The sequence below is a fragment of the Lissotriton helveticus genome, chromosome 4_1 (genome assembly GCF_964261635.1).
Source record: "Lissotriton helveticus chromosome 4_1, aLisHel1.1, whole genome shotgun sequence".
Taxonomy (NCBI): Eukaryota; Metazoa; Chordata; class Amphibia; order Caudata; family Salamandridae; genus Lissotriton; species Lissotriton helveticus.
Genome location: NC_136063.1, coordinates 401,971,946 through 401,994,898, shown reverse-complemented (window position 1 = coordinate 401,994,898; position 22,953 = coordinate 401,971,946). Strand labels below are relative to the sequence as shown.

The 22,953-nt window shown below is 45.3% G+C and overlaps 1 protein-coding gene across 19 annotated transcripts in view; it reads right to left on the bottom strand.

Annotated features, from left to right (window-relative positions):
* Positions 1-22,953, bottom strand: part of UBR5 (ubiquitin protein ligase E3 component n-recognin 5) — a 2,132,574-nt gene that overhangs the window by 1,714,820 nt on the left and 394,801 nt on the right. For all 19 annotated transcript variants that reach the window (XM_078686916.1, XM_078686920.1, XM_078686919.1 and 16 more), the window contains 4 exons: positions 20,860-20,976; positions 20,670-20,780; positions 19,825-19,979; positions 2,617-2,734 (listed from right to left, as the gene is read on the bottom strand). In XM_078686916.1, coding sequence (XP_078543042.1) covers positions 2,617-2,734; positions 19,825-19,979; positions 20,670-20,780; positions 20,860-20,976 — 501 coding nt within the window. The remainder of the gene's footprint in view (positions 1-2,616; positions 2,735-19,824; positions 19,980-20,669; positions 20,781-20,859; positions 20,977-22,953) is intronic.

Here is a 22,953-nt window from a genome sequence, read left to right as displayed (position 1 = left end):
GTTTCAACTTATGGAAGGACCCGATAGACACAAAATCAGCGTGGGGTTCTAAAGAATGGAAAGTTCAGGGAACAGAAACACTTTTCAGAGTGCCTCATCCCTAAGCAGATCATCTTTTTGAATGACAGTGCAACAGACTTCCGGTCTTGGACTACCCAAGAACAAGGATTTGAACACACCACTGATTCCCACACCTTATCACATCAATTTTACATCAAGTGGAGGAGATACAATAGATGGCATTATGCAGTACAATACTTTAGACCCCAATTGGAAGGGATGGTTAGTTGGGCCCACAGACACAAACAGATGTTAATCAAGATTCAGGGGTACAAAGGAAGCGTTTAGTATCCATAGACCAGACCCACAATATGTACAAAGAGAACATCCAGGGGCAGTAACATTATACAGTGTTGGGAAATTGTGTGTCGGCACTGTCCCAGGTGAAACAGCACATATCCTTACTCTCAGATGAGAAGGATCTAAGGGAATTTTTATTACGTCCCAGAAAGCCACGTCAGAAATGTTTCTATTACGCGGTCTATTATGGAATCTGGAAAATCTCTCACCAAGAAGCAGCCGAGAGACTTCGTGAAATAGATCGAATAAACATAGAAAAAGCATTAACTGTAGTTGACAATGGTATGACTACATTCAGGATTTATTCACTGGACAACATTGTATCTTCTGCTATTGATATACTGGAACAGGGCTTGTCCACACTACAACACGGACAATCCCAACTACGTTCTATTATGTTATTAAGCAGTATGCTGCAATATGTGCCTTAGCAATTCCTCAACAGAACGTTCTTGTTTTCTGCATAGAATCTAACAGACCAATAGATTACTATGGCACAAAGAGGAACAAAATATATAAGGCTGCATACTGAAAAACTGGACAAACTAACTTTTACTGTGGCAGAATCACCATTCACAGAATGGTTAATCCATGGCCATACAACACTACCGGTCACAACTTTCCAGTTTCAGTATTGCCTAGAACAGCAGCAGACAGATATGAAGCGACGGGTAGAGAATTCATCAAGGAATCTTGGGAATTGCCATACAAATTTCGATGCAGGAATGGGGGCACTGAAGTGTTACTTAGCGGTACGAACTGCAAGAATTCCTTAAGTGGAACCCTCATATTCCAGGATATCATGCTTGATGGGGCCTGTAATGGTTCACTTGCTAACTCATCCTGCCACTTGAAAGGTTCCTCAGCTGCCGTGATTAATACTTTCGAATAGGAGTTACTTGATGCTGAATGATCAAGGTTGTTGTGGGATGCTCCCGGGCATCGCATATCTGGTTACTGTAAATTTCAGGGTTACTTGCTGTATGCAAGTATTGTTTCCACCGACCCACACAAATCAGGGAGGTGCTGTTATGGCCTTCATTGAATATTACCTTTATACGGTTTGATACTCCGAGTCGAATGAAAGCCATGCTTTTACAGCAAACCATGCACCTATTCTCCGCCCGAGACACTTATGATCGCCAGGTTGCAAGGTCCTCAGCTGAGATACAAGCACTGATACGAATAAACTGCCCTTTCCATTTCACATAAATGTTATAACTTATCTTTAACATGTCTTATACAACGGTTATTGTCCACCTATTTAAGACCATAGGTTCTGGACTGCTAAGCACCTTTCAGACAATCCTTTGAGTTGTTCCCAACTTCATACACTCAGTATTCTGAAGCATTTTTTGAGGTTTTTCACTGATCCTGTTCCTAATAGCAGGTATCCTGATAGTCCTTTTTCTGCTACGCAATGGACGTCCCAGTGACCAAAGAGATGGAACGTATGCTCTTGGAGCGCCGATACCGTGATCACATGGTAATCCATCTGGGCACACCTCACCTTCGAGAACTGAGCTAGTCTTGTTCTCTTGTCATTTAGAACAGTCTGGATCGACTGTACTCTGTCCTTTGATGCCTGATCTCTGTCTAGCACTTCCAACAATTGCACCACCGGACGTTGATGCTTTACTGGACCCAATAACGGCCCATGTTTTGCACAGTCCTCCGCGTATTCCAATGTTGATGTCTGCATTCTTAGAGCCACCAGTGGAGGCTTCAGCTCCTGTCGGAAAGGATAACGGGTCCTCTACAAATACTCAGGCCTTGGACGACACAAAAACATCCCCAGTAGCAGCTGTGGTGAATACGGAGGAACAGCGTTGCTCGATGGACATGATATGCGAGGTGTTGCAGGGACCATCGTCTGCGATTGCAGGCAACCGTGATGTTGAGTCTCCCAGCCAGGACACAAACATTTGGCTCATCGTTTGCTGGGAAAATTCGTCTTTTTTTTTTTTAAACAGCCACATTTGGAATTTTAAGCAAGACACTTTCTAAAATCTGCATGGCTTTCAGTCTGTCATTGTTCAGACTGTATATACAAACTTTTTTTTGGTATTTTTGGGAAGGAATTTTTACATTTTAAGTACAATTGTAATGGACTTAATAATTGCATACCACGTTTAACCGTACATAGAATTTTTTTTATGTCAACAACAAAATATTAAAAAACTAGACAGTCTACAACATATTCGTAAATAACCATCATATAAGACAAAAAATACTGCAAATGTGTGGAGTACTTACCTGAGTCCCAACTGTGATGTTGGGCATTGAAGAAATACCAGTACTGGACTTGGGCTTTTTATTTTTTGCTCGTGCCTTCTCAAGCATTTTTTTCCTTTGACTAAAAGGAACTACTCCCCTAGTAAGAAATAGAAATAGGTGTGTTTATTTAAAGCACTGGTTAAATGCACAAACATTATGAAACAAAAATAACAAAAAACATTTTAAACGAAAAAAAGTTTGTGGTGCAGAGGCTTTTTTCAGATAGCAAGTTATCTGGCATGGTGTCTTATTACTGTTTAACGGCGGCCGCGATTTTGCGGAAGTGCGGCACTTGCGCTTAACGGGCGGGGCCGCGCACTGGGGAGGTAGTGCTGCCGTCGGCCAAGTACGCAAGAGAGCCACCAAAAGGAAGCATTCTGGTGCTTAAACAAAGAAAAAAAGTAGTGCCTTCAAAAATGCACTGTGGGAGGACACAAGTATTGCCTCCATGCTCCAGGGGAGGAAAAACACACAAAGAGAAAGGAAGACTAGGCACCTGAACAATAAGAATCAAACAAATGAGTAACAATTAAGTCAACCAATGGTAAGCAATGTGTGGTCTCAGCCTACTGGTAGAAACAAAAGAGCTCGTAGAAAGGCCTACAAGTACACCAAATATGTACGTAGAGCCCGTGTTTTGTGTTCACTTCAGGACCGGGAGAAAACACCACCACCTTACATGTTCCCGTTCTGAAGCGCTTCAGCAGCAAATGATGGACGGAATGTTGAAAGAATCAAGTATTTACCCCCTGTCGAGAGATCTGGGTTAAATCCATTGTTGCTCACTACGCCACCCCAGTGTGGACCCAGCCATATGCAAATTAGTCTTGACACTGGTCCTCATGGGAACAGTCCAGCCCGAACTACCAAGCCAGGTCCTCCCTCAACCGCAAACAAAGATCCTGGGACCGATTTCAGGTTAACACCGCACATCAGCCAGGCTAGCCTGAATCCAGTGGCAAAGAGAGCAAAGGACCAGGATGGATGGATTTGACACAGATCTCTTGACTGGGGAGAATGTTTGATTTATTCAGCATTCCATCCATCATTTGTTGCTGCAGCACTTTTTACCCTAAGTGGGATGGGTATGCGCAGACGAGGGTCCCTAGCTCACTGTGCCACATGATTCAAGCTAGCCTGGCTGATATACCCTGAAACCAGTCCCAGGATGCTTCGTTCTGGTTCAGGGAGGACTGTGCTTGGCAGTTAGGGCTGAACTGTTCCCATGAAGATCAGGGTCAAGTCTGATTTGCATATGGCAGGGTCCAAACTTGGGTGACTTTGTGAGCAAAAAAACAATGAAGTTAATCCATGTCTCTTAACACGGGGAAAATGTTGATTTATTCAGCATTCGGTCCATCATTTACTTCTGCAGCACGTTTTAAAGTTATTTATTTTGTTTATTTTATTTTGAGAGTTTTATATAGCGCGAACAAGATCTTTGCAGATATCAGAGCGCTTTACATAGAGGGGTACATTAGGGAACATAGTCAAACCAGTAAAAACAGAGGAGCTTACAGTACAAATAAATGAGGGCAAAGACAATCATGTAAATCAGTAAATCAATAATACAAGTAATGCAAATATGCAGCGGTATCAAACAAGTAATACAGTTTTGTGCATAATCTTAAGGAGACCGAATTAATAGTTCAGGTGTATTTTGCCATGAGGATAGCTTTCACTTCTTTCTTAAAGAGTGTAGTGGAAGAGATGAGCCTAGTTTCGGGGGGGAGTGAGTTCCAGATTCTGGGTGCCATTCCTGAGAAGGAGCGTTTATATGTTTTTTCCTTCCGGAATCTGCGGGGTTTCAGCAGAAGATTGTTTGTGCCTCTAGTGTTTCTAGCGCCGCCAGAGATTGTCAACTTCTGAGTGAGGTAGCCGGGAGAGTTCAGGTGTACCGCCTTGTGGGTCATGCAGGCTATTTTCAGATGTATTCTGGCTTCAAAAGGCAGCCAGTTCAGGGATTTCAGGTCAGGGGAAATATGAGAGTGCTTTTTTGATCCAGTGATGAGCCTCGCTGCAGCATTTAGAGAGGCTCTTAGGGGTGCAGTGGTAGTTAGTGGGAGTCCGCAGAGGGCGGCGCTGCCATATTCTATTCGAGGGATGACTAGTGCTTGTACTGCGGTTTGGAAGTCATTGGCTGGTAGGAACGGTTTAAGTTTCCTCAGGGTATTTATTTGGAAATTCGCTCCCTTAGTTGCCTTGCTGATGTGTTGCTGCATGTTTAGATTGGTGTCGAGAGTTATGCCTAGAGATTTTGCTGAGTCCACTATGGTGGGTTGGACATTGAGTGCCGTTAGTTGTTTGAGCCAAATTTGAGTGGTTGAGATCTTCGCTGGAGGTGAGATCAGAAGGAACTCTGTTTTCAGAGCATTGAGTTTGAGATGGTTATCGGCAAGCCAAGATTGGGTGCTTCTGATCGTTGAGTTCAGGAGCAAAATGTCTTTGGGGGATTGTAGTTTGAGATATAGTTGGGTGTCATCTGCGTACATGTGAAAGTGTAAATTGGATTCTTGTAGCAAGGTGGGGAGAGGTTCCATAACTAGGTTGAACAGAGTTGGGGATAGGGAGGATCCTTGGGGACGCCCAGTGTTACAGGTATTGGCAAGGACATCAGGTTGTTGCTCTTGAATTTCTGCGACCTGTTGTGTAGAAAGGAAGTGAACCACTTGAGAACAGTTCCAGATAAACCCATTCTTGTGCTTAGTAGTTCGAGTAGTTTTTCATGTTTAACGGTGTCGAAAGCTGAGGAGAGATCAAGAAGGATGAGGAGGCAGGTGTCGTTTTGGTCTAGCATTTGAAGTGCGTCGTCAATTATGTGGGTCATAGCAGTTTCTGTACTGTGTCCTGCTCGGAAGCCTGATTGATGAGGGTTGAGGAGATCAAAGTGTTCAATGTGTTTAGTCAATTGTAGTTGTACGCATTTTTCCAGTAGTTTGGCGAGAGTGGGGATATTAGTGATGGAACGGTAATTGTTCAGATCAGAGGGGTCTGCTGTAGGTTTCTTTAGTAGAGGTGTGACTTGTCCAATTTTGAGGGAGTCAGGTATGGTTCCTTGTTGAAGGGAGCCGTTGATAATTTTAGTCCAGAGTGGGAGAAGCAAAGGGGCAAAGTCTTTTACAGCGTTAGCCGGAAGGGGGTCTGTGAGGTGATTGGATGGTTTCAAGGTGCTGAGCAGTTTACCAATTTCCTCTTCAGAGTATGTACCAAAGGATGACCATGTAGCATTGTTTTTAGGTTCACTGGGTGCTATGCAGTGGGGTTTGGAGTAGAGGCTTGCGTCAATGAGGAGATCGCTCTTTATGTTGTCAGTTTTTTGGATAAAGAAAGCGGAGAAGTCTTCACAGGAGGGAGCTTCGGGCACAGTGCTGAGTGGTTGGGGTTGTTCCTTGGATTGTGTTTTGATTAGCTCAAACAATTTTCTCGGACGGTTTTTTGCTTGGTCGAGCTGGAGGCTGAAGAAGTCTAGTTTTGAGCGTTTTATTTTCCTGAAATAAGCGTTTCTCTTTTTCTTCAGCGTTTTTAGGTGCAGTGCGGAGGGAGCTGATCTCCAGGTGCGTTCTGCCAGTCGCATGTCTCGTCTATCCTCATTGAGACTTCCATCATACCATGGGTTGGAGATTTTAGTGGAGACTCTTTTTAACTGCAAAGGTGCAGCCTCATTTATTATTGAGGTCATAGCGTTGAGATAGTGGTCAGTCAGTGATTGTACGTCCTGAGCGCCGGGCGGTGGTATTAGGAGATTGCAGCTGTTAGGAGGCAGAGAGCTTGGGTTGAGTTTTTTCATGTCTCTTTTCCAGACTTTGGGCTTGGACGTTTGAGCCGGGTTAGATTTAACTTTTACATTGATGAAGAATGTGACAATATGATGATCTGACCAGTCACAGGGTTGGATAGACTCGAGTTGGATAGAGTCCTCTTTGGAGATGATAAGGTCGAGGATAGAGCCTTTCTCGTGGGTCGGGCTGTTGCATATTTGGGTGAGGTCAAGGGCATTGAGGAAACCTTTAAGACTATTTACCACCGCGTCATTGCGATCATTCCAGTGGAGGTTGAAGTCGCCAAGGTAAATTTGGGTGAGCTGCCGTCCGGAGTTGGTTGAGATCATATCCATGATTTGTTGGGCAAAGATGAGGTTGTCTCTGGGTGGGTGGTAAATGCTGTGTAGAGAGCATATCGGTTTACCCTCACTGATAATGTCGAGGCAGATGTATTCACAGGATGTTGGGGATGCTATGGTGGTGGATTTGCCTTTCAGAACGGATAGGTTGTTCCTATAGATGCATGCGATTCCACCACCTATTTTGCCTGGCCTGTCAAGTCTAATTATGTGATAATTGGGTGGGACCAGAATGTCCATTATAGGTGACGAGGCTTCAGTTATCCATGTTTCAGTCAGAATGATTAGGTCAAGGTCCAGCGATAAGAGGAGATCAGCGATGGCAGCGGAATGTTTCGAGGCCGATCTGCAGTGGAGGAGAGTGCATTTGAGACGGGGTGCGTTGAGACGGGGTGCGTTGAGGGCGGTAGAGGGTTCTAGGGAGAGAGGGACTTTTCTAAGGTTGTTGGGGTTGGAGATTCTGCTGTTTAGTGTGGGGTGTCTAAGGGAGTTTGAGTGTATCGTGGGAATGGTGAGGAGTGTGGTGGATGAGTCATTTTGGGGGGTTGGGTCATACGCACGGAGGAGAGTGAGTGTGTCGAGGTCAGAAAGAGGGTTGCAGGGGGCGACGAGGGCGGTTGTTACGATTGCTAGAAGGGATTGAAGTCCAGTGTGGGGTGGGGGACATGTTGGGAGGGGAGGTGGGGGTGGGTGAGGACTTGCAGGGGCGACTGGGGCGGTGGTTGAGATTACGAGCAGGGATTGAGGTCCGGTGGGTGGAGTGCTGAGTGAGAGGGTCAACCGGTAGGGTAGGGGGCATGTTTGAGGTGGAGGTGGGTGGGGGGCGTATGGGGTGTGTGGAGAGTAGTTCTTTGATGCTGTGCATGTCTCCTTTGATCTGGATGAGGGTGGCCATAATCATGTCCAATGTGGGGTAGGTGTTGGAGGTGGGGGTGGAGGTCGAAGGTGGGTGACTGACCAGGGAGGTGTCGTGTAGGTGGGGGAGTGGGCTGGTGTTGTTACAGGATTCAGTTGTGTTAGTGTACGAGATGGTATTAGGGGAGAGAGAGTGTTTGGGCGGGTGTGGTGTGGATGCGGAAGGGAGGTTGGTGGTATGAGTGGGGGCATTGTTGTTAGGTGATGAGATCAGAGTGGAGGATGTGTGTATGTTAGTGGAGTTGGCGGTGTTGGAAGGGTAATGGGGGCTGAGAGTGGGTGGGGAAATGGTATTGGGATTGGAGATGGTTCTGTTTTGGGGAGGGGGAGTTAAATGGGGAGGGGGAGTTAGATTAAAAGAGGAGGTGTGTTCTGCGTAGTTGGTTAGAGGGTGGTGGGGACTGAGAGTGGGGGGGGGGGGCTAGAGGGTGGGATTTGTCGTTGTGCGTGACGTTTTGGTGCGGTACTAGGTTAAATGTGTTAATGCCGGCTGTGATGTCCAGGGAGAGAGGAGTGATAATGGTGTGTGTGGAGGTCCTAGGTCCGGACGGCGGGGTGGGGGTGCAAGTGTTGTAAGAGGGGGAAGGATCTGTGTCTGTGCTTGGGGTGTGAGTGGTTGATACCTGGTTCTGAACTGGGAGAGAAGCGTTGAGGGTGGGAGCTGAGAAGTCAGGGGTGGTATGTGTGTCATTGACTGATGAGTGTGTAGCAGCTACCTGTTGCTGTGCTAGGTTAGAGGGGTTGTGTGTGATGGGAGCTGTGAGGTCAGGAGTGGTGGGACTGAGGGAAATGTGAGTGTCTGACCGCGGATTGGAGAGGTGTTCTTTGAGAGCGGGGAACAGGTTGTCTAGTAGTTCCAAGTTCCTGTCTGTGGATTGAGATAGGACCATCCCGTTGTTGTAAATAGTAATGGTGGCTCTGCCTGGGAAGAGATGAGATGGTGTGATGGAGAGAGTTAGACCGTGGGCGAATTTCCTGGTGGAGGAGACGGTGAGTAAGGTGTGGAACGTTTTTCTCCATTGAGCTCTGCGTGTTGTGTGGAAGATGATATCAGTGTTCAGGGAACCATTGACCGGTGAGAAGTAGGTGTCGGCAAAGGGGGTTTCAGGGTGGGATCTCAGGAAGTTGTGCTTATAGCGTTTAGCGGCTTTTTTGGTGAGTGTGGGTGGGTAGTTTATTTTATATGTGTGCTTACCGACGGGATCCATGCTGGAATGGCGGTTTAGGTGGGTATGAGAGGATGAACTAAAATGGTACACGCGTGCAGAAACAGATGCAAGCAATAAGTCACATGAAGACAAAAGTGATACTAATGAGCCGTCAACATAATCACAATCACAATCCCAATATTAAAATATCAAAATATAGTAGGTAGTAAATAGTGCAATCCAGGCCAAAAGTGGGATGGGTGCAGCTTACGACAAAGAAAAGGAAAAGAGGAAAAATAGCAGGATGATATATAAAATAAGTAAGCATAAAAAAATAATAATAATAAAAGTATGAGGTAGCAGTCGGTGCAATACCGGAATAGAAGGTGATAAGGGTGAAAAGGGTACAGCTTATAACAATGTACAGTCTATAGGTGTGAAATTGAGGATACACTGGACCAAAATATTGATGATACACTGGACCAAAATTCAGGTATGCACAGAGTGAAAAGGGAGTGGGTGAAGCTTACAATAAAGAGAAAGAAAAAGAGAAAAATATACAAATATGAGGTAGCAATCGGTGCGATACTTAATAGAAAGTGCAGAGGGTGCAGTTTATAACAGTGTACAGTATAGGAGTATAAAACTAATGATATACTGGAAAAAATACAGGTGCACACAAAGAGCTAAATGAGTCAGGATGAGATTAGAGAGCAACTAGAGATATATGAGCTCCCTATCGGTGCCTTAAATACAAGTAGAGGTATAATACTGCAATAAAAGGCAGACAATCGCAATAAAAAGGCAGACAATCGCTAGTTGAGAATAGTCTATTCTGGAGAGGCCAGTTCTTAGGGTGTGGTCTTAAATACAAGTAGCTGTATAATACTGCAATAAAAGGAAGACAGTCTCTGTTTGAGAGTAGTCTAGTCTGGAGAGGCCAGATCATAGAGTGTGTTCATATAGTGAATAAGACTAGACTATGATGGCCGCCAGTGAGAGAGAGAGACCAGTCTAAAATGGCCACCAGATTGCGGCAAACCCTCCGGAAACACACACAGAGACCGCCGCGACAGCCACACCGCCCTCCTGGTGCAGCGATGTCAGGACTTCCCGCCGCCGTCTGGGGTCCCTGGGCAGGCAGGCAGCGGGACTCAGATGTCCGGGATGTGACGGCGACCGCAGGCAGGCACCGGGCAGTCCACTGTAGACGGTGTTCGCAGGCAGGCAGCGGGAATCAGATGTCCTGTCAGTCCATTGGTGTAGCGATGTCCCGTCTGGGGTCCCTGGGCAGTCCAGTGCAGGCGGTGATCGCAGGCAGGCAGCGGGGCTCAGACGTCCGGGATGTGACGGCGACCGCAGGCAGGCATCGGGCAGTCCACTGCAGACGGTGCCCGCAGGCAGACAGCGGGTAGCGGGATTCAGATGACCGGGCAGTCCACTGCAGGCGGCGATCGCAGGCACCTCCGGTGGCACCACCGCTTAGCTCCAGCCGTCCCGGTCTCCACCGTTGCTCCGCCGAGGCTGCAGGGGTCTCAGTCGTCCATGCTGCAGGTATGTGGTTATCTTTCTTGAACATTGACATTTGACACATTTGCTTGATGTCAGTATGGAGAATATTCTCTGAAATGACTTACATTTACATTTTTTGGAGGCACGTAATCAGAGCCTAGGACATTTTGTTTGTAAGCTCAAGTGTAAAATGTCGGTGTTTGTTATTGTTCGCTCTGCTACAGCTTTGTCAAGTTAGAAACAATATTAACGGCCTGACTGGGACTTCAGCATTTCAACATGGGTGAAAAATGTTATATAAACACCACTCCTTTGTTTATTTAGAGGAGCATTTCAGTGACACTGTCAAAGTTGTCCCAAGCCGGATTTCCAGCCCAGCTGAATGCCGTTTACCTCCTGTGAAAGATGGTGCCCAGCTCTACACCAAGACGAGCACCCATATGAAACAACCACAGGTTAACTGGGGAGTTAGATCACCGTACAAGGATTCTGAGAGACCCACCCACCCTAGGTACACTAGGATAGGGAGCACTAGGTAGGAGCATAACTATAACAAAATGGTTACTTAACAGTAGGAGTAGTTGTAGGAAGCTGGGTTTCTGTGGTAATACCCCCCCTTTTGCCAGATTTCTGATGCCCTTTGACTTGATGTGCCCGGGGTCCCTGCCAATCAGGTTCCCAGGGCCTGTGTTCTTTCCCAAAACTGTACCTTTGTACCCACAATTGGCACATCTCGGGCAACAGGTAAGCCCCTTGTAAAAGGTACTATGGGTACCACAGGCACTGTGACAAGGGAAGGTCTCTCAGGGCTGCAGCACCTCTTGTGACACCCTTAGAGGCCCAGTACCTTCACATCTACTCACTGCCATTGCAGACTGAATGTTTTGGTGCAGAGAAAAGTGAAGGGTCGACATGGCACACATCCCTGCGTGCCATGCCTGCTACCCACTGCCTGAGGCCTAGGTAAGCCACCCGTCAAGCAGGGTGCACTAGACCTCAGGTGAGGCTAGAGGGGCATTAGCCCTGTACCCCTATGGTGTCCAAGCCCATTCTTAGACATTGTAAGTGTAGTAAGCCATAATTAGTATATGGTCTGGGAGTTGGTCATTACGAACTCCACAGCTCCATAATGTCTTTACTAAAACATGGGACGTTTGGTAGCAAACTTCTCACCACATTAAATCCACACTGATTCCAGTGTGGGATTTAATGTAAATGCACTCAGAGGGCATCTTAGAGATACCCCCTAAAAAATGGCCAGCCTTGTGTGGTTCCTGAATAGCTGCCTGCCATTTGCTCTGACCAGGTCTGCCCCCCACTTTTGATCGGTGGGAAAAACAAGCTAGGAGAGAGGTGTGCCCAGCTTTGCCAACCCCACCCTTCAGGTGGGGAGGCGAGGTGAAGGATAAATCTCAGTCCCCCATCTTAAAGATGAGAATACCCAGCCAATTAGGGAGAGGCTCATGCCCCCCTCCCACTGGAGGGTGGCATAATAGAGTTTGTACCCACCCCAGGGAAGGAACCAATTTGTCCTAACCTGCACACCCTTTCAACGCCCCTACATTTAGTATTCTGGGGCGACGCTGAACCTTGCCTCCTCAGATTAGAAAGAAGGACCGAATAGCCATGCTGACCCAAGAAAAAGAGGACACCTACTGCTTTGGCCAAGCCCCAACAGCTTGTCCCACCTTTAACTTGCCTACAGCTGTAACTCCGGCAAGTCAAGCAGTCAGCAACCCCCAGAGCGCGGAGGATCTGCCCTGCACTCATCTACAGACTGTTCCCCGTGCTCACCAGATTTGCTCAAGTCAAAACTCACCCACAGAATCCAGATCCAGGCGGCTCCACTCTGCATCTGATACCCACAGCCGGAGTTCGAGTGGCCCAACACCATAAGAAGGTCTCCCCAGAGATCATGACCTGGGCTCTGGTAATCCCCCAACCTCCCTCAAGCTTTAAGACAACACCGCATCCTCAACAAGAAGGATCTCACCGCGCGGAGTTGGTAAGAAGACCAGAAGCCAAAAGACACCCCTGTAGCAGACACCCCACAGACTTGGACGGCCCAACCAATGGTGTCCAGGCATCCTCCAAGAACCAGACTTCAGTCTCTATTGGAATCCACAGAGTCCCGGACGTTGTCTTAGCACACTGCACCTGGCCGCCCCTGTGTTACTGGTGGTGCAGCTCCTAGGCAGATTGTTGTCCCCTGCAGTGCTGACCTGGACTCCAGGAGGTTTACTCCCACACTCGAGTGGCCTGCTCATTGGCTAAAATTGTGTCCCTAAACTCTGCTATGCCAGTGCCGTTGGCGGTTAAACTCAAGTGCTTACCTAGACCTTGAGGAACCTTGGTCCTAGCCCCCAAAAATCCCACTTGTGAGTCGAGTACTTACCTGGGAAACTGATAACCATTTTTCTCCCATAGGGACCAATGTTATGTGTTTTTGTCCCTAAACATTTTCTGTGTTGAACTGATGTTTGTATGGAGAAAATGAAACTACACTGCAAATCTTTAAAAGACTTACCATGAATTGTGAGATCCCGGGTGTGGTATTTAGGCATACCACCTGAGTAGTCTATGTAATCTAAAAGTAATCCAAAAGTATTTACTGTGTAATTTAAACTGCTTTTTGAACCAATACCAACCGGTAACTATTGCAAATTCAACCACAACTGCATTTTCTTGTAAAGTCTTGCATTTGAGAGTATATTTTACTTACCTGTGCCATGTTCTTCTTGGTTCTAAAAATAAAACATTATACCTTTTTTATACTTACCTAATTGGTCTGGATTGGGTCTGTGTGTATGCCATCAGTCTTGAGTGAGTGAATACAATAAATGCTTAACACAACCTCTGGATAAGCCTAACTGCTCGCCCACACTACCACAAAGAGCTGTTAGTACTTACCTAATTTAGCCTCTGCTTTACCTTTGGGGGACTGTGCACACTATACCTTACTTTGGTATAGTATATACACAGCCAGCCACCTACAATACTAGGGTAAGATAAATAAGCCCATCGGGTATTAGACAATTGCACACGTACTTTAAGGGTTCAGAACACATGCAGTGGGGCCTGGAAAGCAGGGCCCAGTGCAGTTCAGAGTAAAAAAAACTGCAACATCAGTTAAAACTTTGGAGGGGGCTGTTCTACAAAAAGAGGCACTTTACTTAACTATGCATCTACGAGTCCTAGGGTTTCAATTACTCCTGTTAATTTCTTGCTAGGACTCCTTGGGTCTGATCTGTCGAACTCTGCATAATAGACTAAGATGAAGTTCTCAACCAACCAACATATATCCTTCCAACTGGTTACCAAGCTTTTGTACTATAATAAGAATAATAGTCTCCAAGGATGTCCTGGGGTCATATAAGTAATGCGACATGAGTTTACTTCCCATATAAAAATGCACCAGTAAATCGCTCCAGTGTGTCCTTCCTGGAAAAGACGTGCTATAATGGTATCTTTTGTTTGATAAGTATTGCAATGACTGTTTTAGCCTCATTCAAAGCATAGACATGAGTGGGGTAGTTAATATTTTTCATTTTCCGTAGTTCTTCATTATCAGATGGGCCTCTTGGATAAACAATATCTGAACTGCTTATTTACTGCCAGTTATGTTGGCTGACATGTAGGGCAGCATTGAAGAACCTCTACTTCTGTCTTTCTTGAGCAAGATTCTGTATGATGCCTTAACAGTGGTTCAGAGTGAACATTGTTTCCACAGGTCGCCTCCAGTTATTTGGCCTGCCTCTCTTCTGTTAGCCTTCTGGGGTTCTGTGGAGAGCTTGTGATGGAGTCTTGTTCTATTCTGATGGATGGAGTCTTGTTCTATTCTGATGGAATGTACTTTCCATGATGGTGTCAATGCTCTCTGCTTGCATCTGGTGAGAAAATCCTAGCTGGAGATAGTTTGTGGCCAAAATGTATTAAAGATAGCCTTTAGCAGGAGTAAACTGAAAGCTATCAGTTTGGTGATGCCACTTTTCATTATCCTACATCATTTTGATCCATACGAGAGCGTGGCATAACAAATATTGTAAAGCCTTAGCTTGTGGTTAGTGCTGTACAGAGATCACCTTCACACAGTGCTCAGCAACCGAAATGCATTTCTGGCCTTGTTCAGTCTGGTCTTGAGGTCACTGCTTGCCCCTCCATTAGGTTTGGTACTACTCTCTAGGTAGGTGAACACTTCGGTCAAGGCTAGGTCCGCTCCATCCACCCGGATTGATGAACGTTGGGGATGATGAGTGGCATGATTTGATTTTAGTCTTGATCTTCAGACCCACTTGCTGTGTATAGATGTTGAGGCGAGACATCTTTTCCTGCATATGATGGTGTGTATGTGAGAGAAAACCAGGCTAGGTCATCTGCATCAGTAAGGTCCTTCAGTGTAGAGAATAAGGTTCATCTGATGCTGCTGGCTTGGTCTTCAGTTGTGCGTTACATCACCCAGTCAGTGACTAGGTTGAAGAGCAACGCTGAAATCACACATCTGTCTCGCATCCATGTCTCAGACTGGTCTCGACTTCAAACTCACAACCTCCTAACCTGCAGATCATGTTTTCAAAGAAGAGAACTCTCTGCTGCGGTATGTCATAGGCTCTCAGTCGATGCCAGAGACTGTCATGGTGGACACGGACAAAGGCTTTCTCGAAATCAATGAAGTTAATATATAGCTGTTTCTGCCACTCCGTACACTGCTCTATGATGCTGTGTAGAGTAAGGATTTTTCCAACACAACCTCTGCCCCTGCAAACCCAACCTGTTCTTTTCTTAACTACTTGTCCAGGGCATAAGAAAAACACTGTATAGTGAGTTTCGCCAGGATTTTACTCGGGATTGACAGAAGGGTGATTCCACGCCATTTGTTGTAGTTGGTTAATGGTCCGTTGTTTTGAGTCTTGACAATGGCATGTTTAACTGTTCTTCACATATATTTCAGAGACATGTGTCCAATGCTTGTTTACTGTGTCTGCAGCTGGCTCAGACTGATCTTCTGTGTCTGCCAGGAGTTGGAACCTGTTTGTAAGACTAATGCCTTCTCGGTCTCGGGGTCCTGTAATTTTGCCAATATTGAAGTGCCGTCATTCTAATGTTTTGCACTATTTTATTCTGCGCTACAGGTTCACAAAGGCAGTCATTAGATGCTGATCACTGCAGACATCCACTCCCCTCCTCAATCTTACATCTTGCAGTTAGCGTCCCTTTGTGCCATTAATCAGAAATATATGAATTGTGTTCTTGTTAGTAATGACATTTATTATTGGAGTTTGGTCAGAAGAGTCAAAACTCCTCACATGCATTGACAACTTGAATTTGTCATACTGAATGGGTACATATCTCGCTTTAAATGACTTTACAACAATAGACTGAACCGTTAACAACAAACCAGGCACACCAGAAAAAAGATGCTTCGGTGAGGACCAGCAAGGCCCTGGAAACCCCCAAGCGATGGAGAGTCAGAGCACGCCTGGAGCAACCAGGAACGCCCATTGAAAGTTAAAGTTCCCTTCTCAGGGACACACAGGTCGATGGACCATTTATCGCGAAGGGACCTCAAGAGGGATCACAAAACACCAGCCCACGGAACACTCGTGGAGTATAGGCCTGTAATCTTCAGTGGAATCACTGCTCCGGGTCTGGACTACAAGTAGCCCGAAGCACAGCTTCAGGGGTCGCCGGAAAGCAGATGCTTCTGTAAATTGACACGTTGGCCAGGGGTTCGGGTTGCACGGTCCCCACGAGGGATATGGATATCAGGTTTGCTGAGCACACTAGTCGACCTCGTGGATGCTTGGAAACCCACCTCCTGTGTTGCAAAAGTCTTCGGAGTCCTCAGGAGCTTCGGAGTTGCAAACCAGTCAGATGCGTCTTTGGTGCCTGCTTAGCAGGGGAGTAACTCCTGTACTCCAAGGGAGATTCTTCAGTCATCTAGCGCAGTGTAGATGGTCAAAGTACTTGGTTTCTGTAGCAGAGTTTTGTCCATGTAAATCTAAAGTCCTGTAGTCAAGGGTTCCTACTTTATACCCAAGGAAGGAGTGGGACAAACTCTGGGGACCCACCTATCGGAGGGTCAAAACAGAGGGGTGGCTACACCCATGTCCTTTGTCTATTTTTGGCACCGTAGCAGGGGCCGATAGCCCCTTCAACCAGTTTGAGCTGGACTATGCACAGGGACACCAAATGTGCCCCCAGTGCAGACATCAAAGCACTCTTGGAGTGCACCCACCCAGACCTAAAGCCTGTCTGGGAGGTGATTACAGCTTTCTGTGACAGGAAAGCTATTGTCCAACCTCCTCTGCCAGAGTTTCGCCCAGCAGCAGGAGGGCAGAATCGTGTCTGTGGCTGGCAGCATCCGTCTTGTAATGCCAGGGTCGAGAACGCTGGTACTGGGTGTACTGGTGCGATCATATTTCTCCCTCTAGGAGGGTGGAATCATACCTCCCACACCAGGTACCGGTGTGGCGGTATGATTTCAAGGTGTTTGACAACAAACACAACCGTTTTCTGTGCAGCAGTTTTAAAGTTAGCATTTACTGCGAGGTTATAATGCACTAAGAGTATATGGTATGGCTGCATCACAGAACAACCGCGGAGAATAGATTCTGAAGGCTGCAGAGGGGCCCTGCTCATGCATGGGCACCCTCTCACATAAAACCCAGCACACTGCCTTCAGCATTAATAAGGCCTGCCATAGGGTTGACTGACGTTTATATGTGCAGTAATAAGGTAGATATAGTGAACCTCTATCTAAGTAAGGGGTGCATGCACCACCTGCACAGGTTGCAGTAGCAGACCTGTGGTGTCAATTTGAGTGGCCTCTTAGGGGTGGCATAATACATGCTGCAGCCCCTGGGAGGCCTCTTGGGTACCCATGCCTTGGGTATATAGTATACCATATACTAGGGACTTAGAAGGGTACCCCAGAATCCAATCTGGAGTGTACCTATAAGACATGAACGACCAATTGAGGGAGAAAGCATAATAGACTAGGGTCCTGATTAGCAGGATCCCAGTCAAACTAAGTCGAAGACCAGCTAAACACCAGGAAAAAATGGGGGTAACCATGCAGTCAGATTCCACCTTCCTACAATAACTAACTTGTCTATGTCAGACACGGAGTGAATCATTTGTTCAGCTGCCTCAACCCATGTCCCCAGACTCTGCCATACCTCTCTTTGGAGACGTTGCTTCTCAATTCTGACTAGAGCGTGGTCAATTTCTGACAGCCACTTACTGATGTCTATTTTTACCATGTGCAGGCACAATTGTAGTAAGCCTTATTTCGAAAGTGAGGGGCCTCCCTTATGCTTCATTATAGAACACCTTTGTCTCATGTGTCCTACTGTCATTGCCAAACCCCCTCCCTGCTGGATGAATGTTTAGATCTTACTTTGCCTGTGGATTTTGGTTGTATCATGAGTTGGCGTGGCCCAATTCCACCCAATTATGGAACAATCTGATATCTCCGGACACATTCACCCGCCCCTTTCTGGTGTGTTAGGTTGGTAGGGAAGGAGAAGGACTAGAGTTTGTCTGAACTGTTACCTCCCACAGCTCTTAGTTATCCTCTCTAAGCTAGCAGTTTAATAAGCTGCGAAGAATTCACTCCTCCCAAAATCTATGAGCTCCTAAGGTGTGCCACAGCTGAGAAAGCTGTCCAGAGAAAAGGCTATCTCTGTTCAGGTTTCTACCGTCTGCTCCAGTCTCAGATTGTTTTTTTCTAGGGACTCTATTTCTAATGAAGCCAGGTTCCTTAATTAATATGCAGGGTCTCCTCTTCTCCACTGCTGCTATTTCTAAACTCTGCTCGGACTTGTAGTAGTAGTAGTGTATTTTGTAAAGCGCACAGCTGCCCCAATGGGGCGTCCCGGCGCTGTATAACGCTGTGGAACCCTTCCTGGCTCTGCCTGTGAGATGCCTCTCCTGGGCACCCCCAAGGTGAAGCCAGGCATCCCAGTATTGATGGGGCCGTTGTGGAGATTAAGCAAGCTATTGCCCAGAGTTGCAGCGTGGGGCCCATGATTAGAGTAGGCGCTGATGCGAGAATTATCGAGTCCGCGGACATTGAGCCCAAGACCCTGCCGCGTCGGGACTTGAACCCTGGTCTCGGGCCTGATCTCTGCTTCAGAGTCTGCCGCTCTAACCAGTGAGCCACACTTCTCCACATCTTTTCCAGTTCCTTGGGCAGCTTAGGGACATCATGCATCCTCTGCCTTGTGCCCTGACAATGTGCACCTGTCCTTGAGGAGTCCGTTCTTCCTAGTTCTAGCAGCTGCATACACCTACCATCTTGCATGGCTCTACTCCAGTCAATCAGCTGCCACTCTCTACTTTTTCAGGAGTAGTGAGCCTTTTCTCAACATGTGAATCATATGAACGGTGTATTACAATAGATAACAGTGTGCGCACATCTGTGATCTTTCAAGAAATGTGTAGAGATGTGCCGTGCTCGAGGGTATCACTCGCTGAACCAGAGTCTGTACTGATTAACCTAGCTGCATCCCCATGTGTGTGGTGTATGTCCCCCGGGCGCTGGCTTGCGTGCTCCCAAATTTGTTTCAAAAGTTATTCAAATGTTTTCAAATTTTTAAATAAATCAAAGTACTCCACGTATGTTTCATCAAAGTTCATTGGGAGCACGCAAGCCAGTGCCCGGGGGACATACCCCACACACATGGGGATGTAGCTAGGTTAATCATACAAACGTTAGCGCAGGCGAGCATTGGAATCCCGTAACACAAGATACATAGGTTATGCAGGTCAGCGACTGGAAGGAGCGGGCCTTAAGCATGGCTTAACAGATATTTCTGTCCCAACTCTGGTCTGACACAGACAGTACCAGGGGGTGATGGATGCAATGAAGTGGCAAAGGGGAGTAAACAAGACCTAACAAAAAACAAGCAACTGTAAAATATATTTCCCACCATCAGGGGATATGTTTCAAGATATTACTTTGTACGATAGCCAAAAATAAACATACCCATCAAGAAAAGCCGAAATAGTAAGAACAGTAACATTAAAAGTTTATACGGTAACAATGAATAATACTGTGAAACTTTGGCCTAAGTAAGCAAGTTCACCATGTCAAAGGTCAGCAAGTACTAGTCACTTCGCAGAAACGTAGGTAATTAGATGAGTGCCCAACTACTGGACTTGCTAAGGTACAAAAACAGTACTTTAGCAACCGAATTACTCAATACATTTCCTTGTACTCAAACTGATAATCTCGAAGAGAGGTAGGAATGCATCTTATCACAGATCGCAAGAAGAAATACAAAGTGCAATGCAAAGCATACAAAATGTTGATTAGGCTGAATAGGCAGCAATTTATTTGGAAATTTCACAGCAAGTCACTGAATATAGATCATAGAAATATAGCACACAGTTTAAAATATTTATTTTAGCGAGTATACTTACATACAAATAAACAGTTATATTTTTTTACTTTAGACACTACAGAAATCATTTTAAAAAGAAACTTACCACCAGTAAAGATTATTTTCAAGCTGAGCACAGGTATAAAGAGCACAACAGTGCAATGAAACTATTCTTTCTCCCTGAAGCTCTGAGAAAGTCTGAGCAGCATGTTCCAATTTAGAAGCTACTGAGCTCAAAGTTTCATCTACCCAGGTAGCAACCTAAAGAAAATAAATAAATTTATACAATTTTCTTCTTCAGCAATTTTGTTAACTTAAAAAACATTCGCTTGCACCATAGAAGCAAATTGTTCCGTGGGCAAGGAGTTACTCTGGTGACCTACTTGTACAGAACTATTAAAAAGGGAGAAAATCTACATTTTACGTAGCTTCAGCATGAAATCTTAAACTGCACTTTCAAAAATAGAAGCGCACACATTTAACAGAATGCGAACCTGAGAATCAGGACATACGTCTTTGCCACTCTGGGATTAACATGAATGTGTACAGTTAAATAATATGTTTGATTAAGTTAACCAAACATGGATCAAAAAACAGTTGAGGTAACTCATGTTATGTTTAGAATCCAGGATTTTAAAAAAAGGTGGTAAGAAGCATTCAAGATAAGAACTCAGACCAAATAAAAATGCTGGATACCCATTAGAGGTATTATATCGACTGTTTACATTCCAAACATAAAACAACTTATGGATCGCTATAATACTACTACCAGATATGGTAGTATTTCTATTAGTAGCAACACTGGGGCGAGTAGATGAATTAGAGTAAATGTACTAGTAGAAACATTACTATAATGATGAGGATTTTTTTTCATTACAAGTTGATTACTAAGAAATAAATGAGTGCTTGACTAAATCAAATACATAGTAATTGATTATACATATTTCTTACCTTGTTAGATTCTGTGGCCACTGTAGCTCTGATACTATTTGCAGACAGCAAGACTATCTTTTCGCTGGTTAACCCCAAAAATGTAGCTCGTGGATGATGTAAAGAGAGATTCTTTTAAACAGAAACAAAAACATTATAAAACAGTATTTCTTCAGATGACTCGCATGTAAGAAAACAATAAACTACTCACTTGTGCATTCCTATAAGGCTCCGATTCAATCCACTTCCACTGATAAAGCTCTCCTTTACTGCTCACTGCCACCAGCTCAGAGTACAGGGCTCCAATGGAAATGAATTTCGTCCCATCCTGCAATTCGGGAAGATTTTAAAAGTCAATACTCCTATGCTATAACAATACAGTACTAAAATGTCAATTATTGTATTACGCAACTGTTTGATCAATGTACAAACAAGATATAGAAGGCAACTACCTCTCCTTGATTGTTGTGATATGAATGTTGCACTACTGTCTTTAATGAAAAGATTTTTTTTAAAAAGGAAGAGTCATTACTCCGACAACGTTCCTAACGAACATTTTTAATTGTTTGATTAGTGAAAAATACTGAAAATTACAACAAGAGTTTAGAATGAACTAGAAGTGATCATGCAAGCTTGGAAAATGTTTACCCTTCCACTGTAATAAAACATTCAATATATTTATAGGACAAACAAGAAGGCAAAAAAGGATAGCCAGTGAATCAAAGCACAGCTGTGAGATGTGTGCCCTTCAGGGTACAAGAAGTACATTTACAACGCTTCGAAGCAGAGCTCACAACCAGCAGTAATTAATTATTGCTTCCATTCATGACGGTGCTCGTTTTACACATTTATGTGCACTGCTGGTCAAACAATGCATTACACATCTCTGCCTGCAAGCAGCAACTCTTTGCTCTCCCAGAGAGGGTAGAAGAATCGATCCAGTACCAAGGAGTGCTTTGGGTATTTAAGTTTGCACAATACAGGGCATCCTAGAATAGAGCACATTGTCAGCCAATTTAAAGGCGAATTGTCCAGAAAATACTGTCTCTCACATGGCATACTGTATTGATCAGTGCTTTTGTGCTGCAGTGAGATACAAAAAGGTTACTTATTGAGTTGGGGTTTAAATCTTTATAAATTCACATGATATAACCGTAGTAAAATGCCCCTTTTTAACATGGTCATTTCCACTTTTTGCCTATAATCTGATGCAATTTTTACTGAAGTGCACTGGGTTCCTGCTAACCAGGTCGCCAGTGTCAGTGCTCTTTCCCCTAAAATAAGTTACCTGTTCAATTGCACTCCAATTGGCAGGACCTTTAGCACCCCTCAAAGTTCCTAGTAAATGGTACCCCTGGTAACTAGGGTGTTGGTACTAACGAGGGTCCTTAAAGGGCTGAAGCATGTGCCAATCTAAGGGACCCACCACCAAACTCATGTAGACTGCCACTGCAGGCTGCATGAAATGGTGCAAACAAGAGTGAAAACATGACAGGGCACACACCTGGTGTGTCATACCCACATACACTACATGCAATAAATGTAAGCCCCCCCATAAAGCAAGCTTAATAACCCTAAGTCAGGGTGCTTTATATTATATATGAGGACATATCTGCATGAGTAGACATGTCTCTCTACTGTGTAGTTGAATTACTAAATACTGCAAGTGAACAGGGAAACTATCTTAAGTATATATATACACTGGTCATTATGGGTTACCCAGCTACATGATGGCTTTACTGAAACCTATGGTGATTGGTATCAAACACCTTGTCTCAATAAACCCATTCTGTTGCCAGTTGTAGATTTACTAAGACTTGCTACCAGAGAGCACCCTAGAGGGGCCCACTGAAACCTTACCAGCCTCTTAGTGTGCTGGCTGACTGGTATCATCCAGCCTGACACCACAGACAAGTTTCTGCCCCCCTGAAGGTGAGACCCCATGCTCTCGGAGGCCAGAAACAATGCCTGCTCCGGAGGAAGGTGTTCACACCTCCACCAGGAGGATCACTAGTGATTTAGCATATGAAGGCCAGGAGCTTCAAAGCCCCGAATGCCTATGATATGTCACTCTGGCCTCCCCCAGACCTGGGAGATGCCACCTTCTGAGGCCCATTTGACACCAGGACAGGCAGGGAATTAGCTATGCAAATAGATGTTGCTGCAGGGATTCTCCTCACAAACAGAACTATGCCTCGGACATAAACATCTAGGGACCAAGTCGGCATACCACAGAGTATCTATGGGCCACAGTCTAACTAGCTATAGTGGCTCACTTGCCCTCCCAACATTTACAGAGAAACTA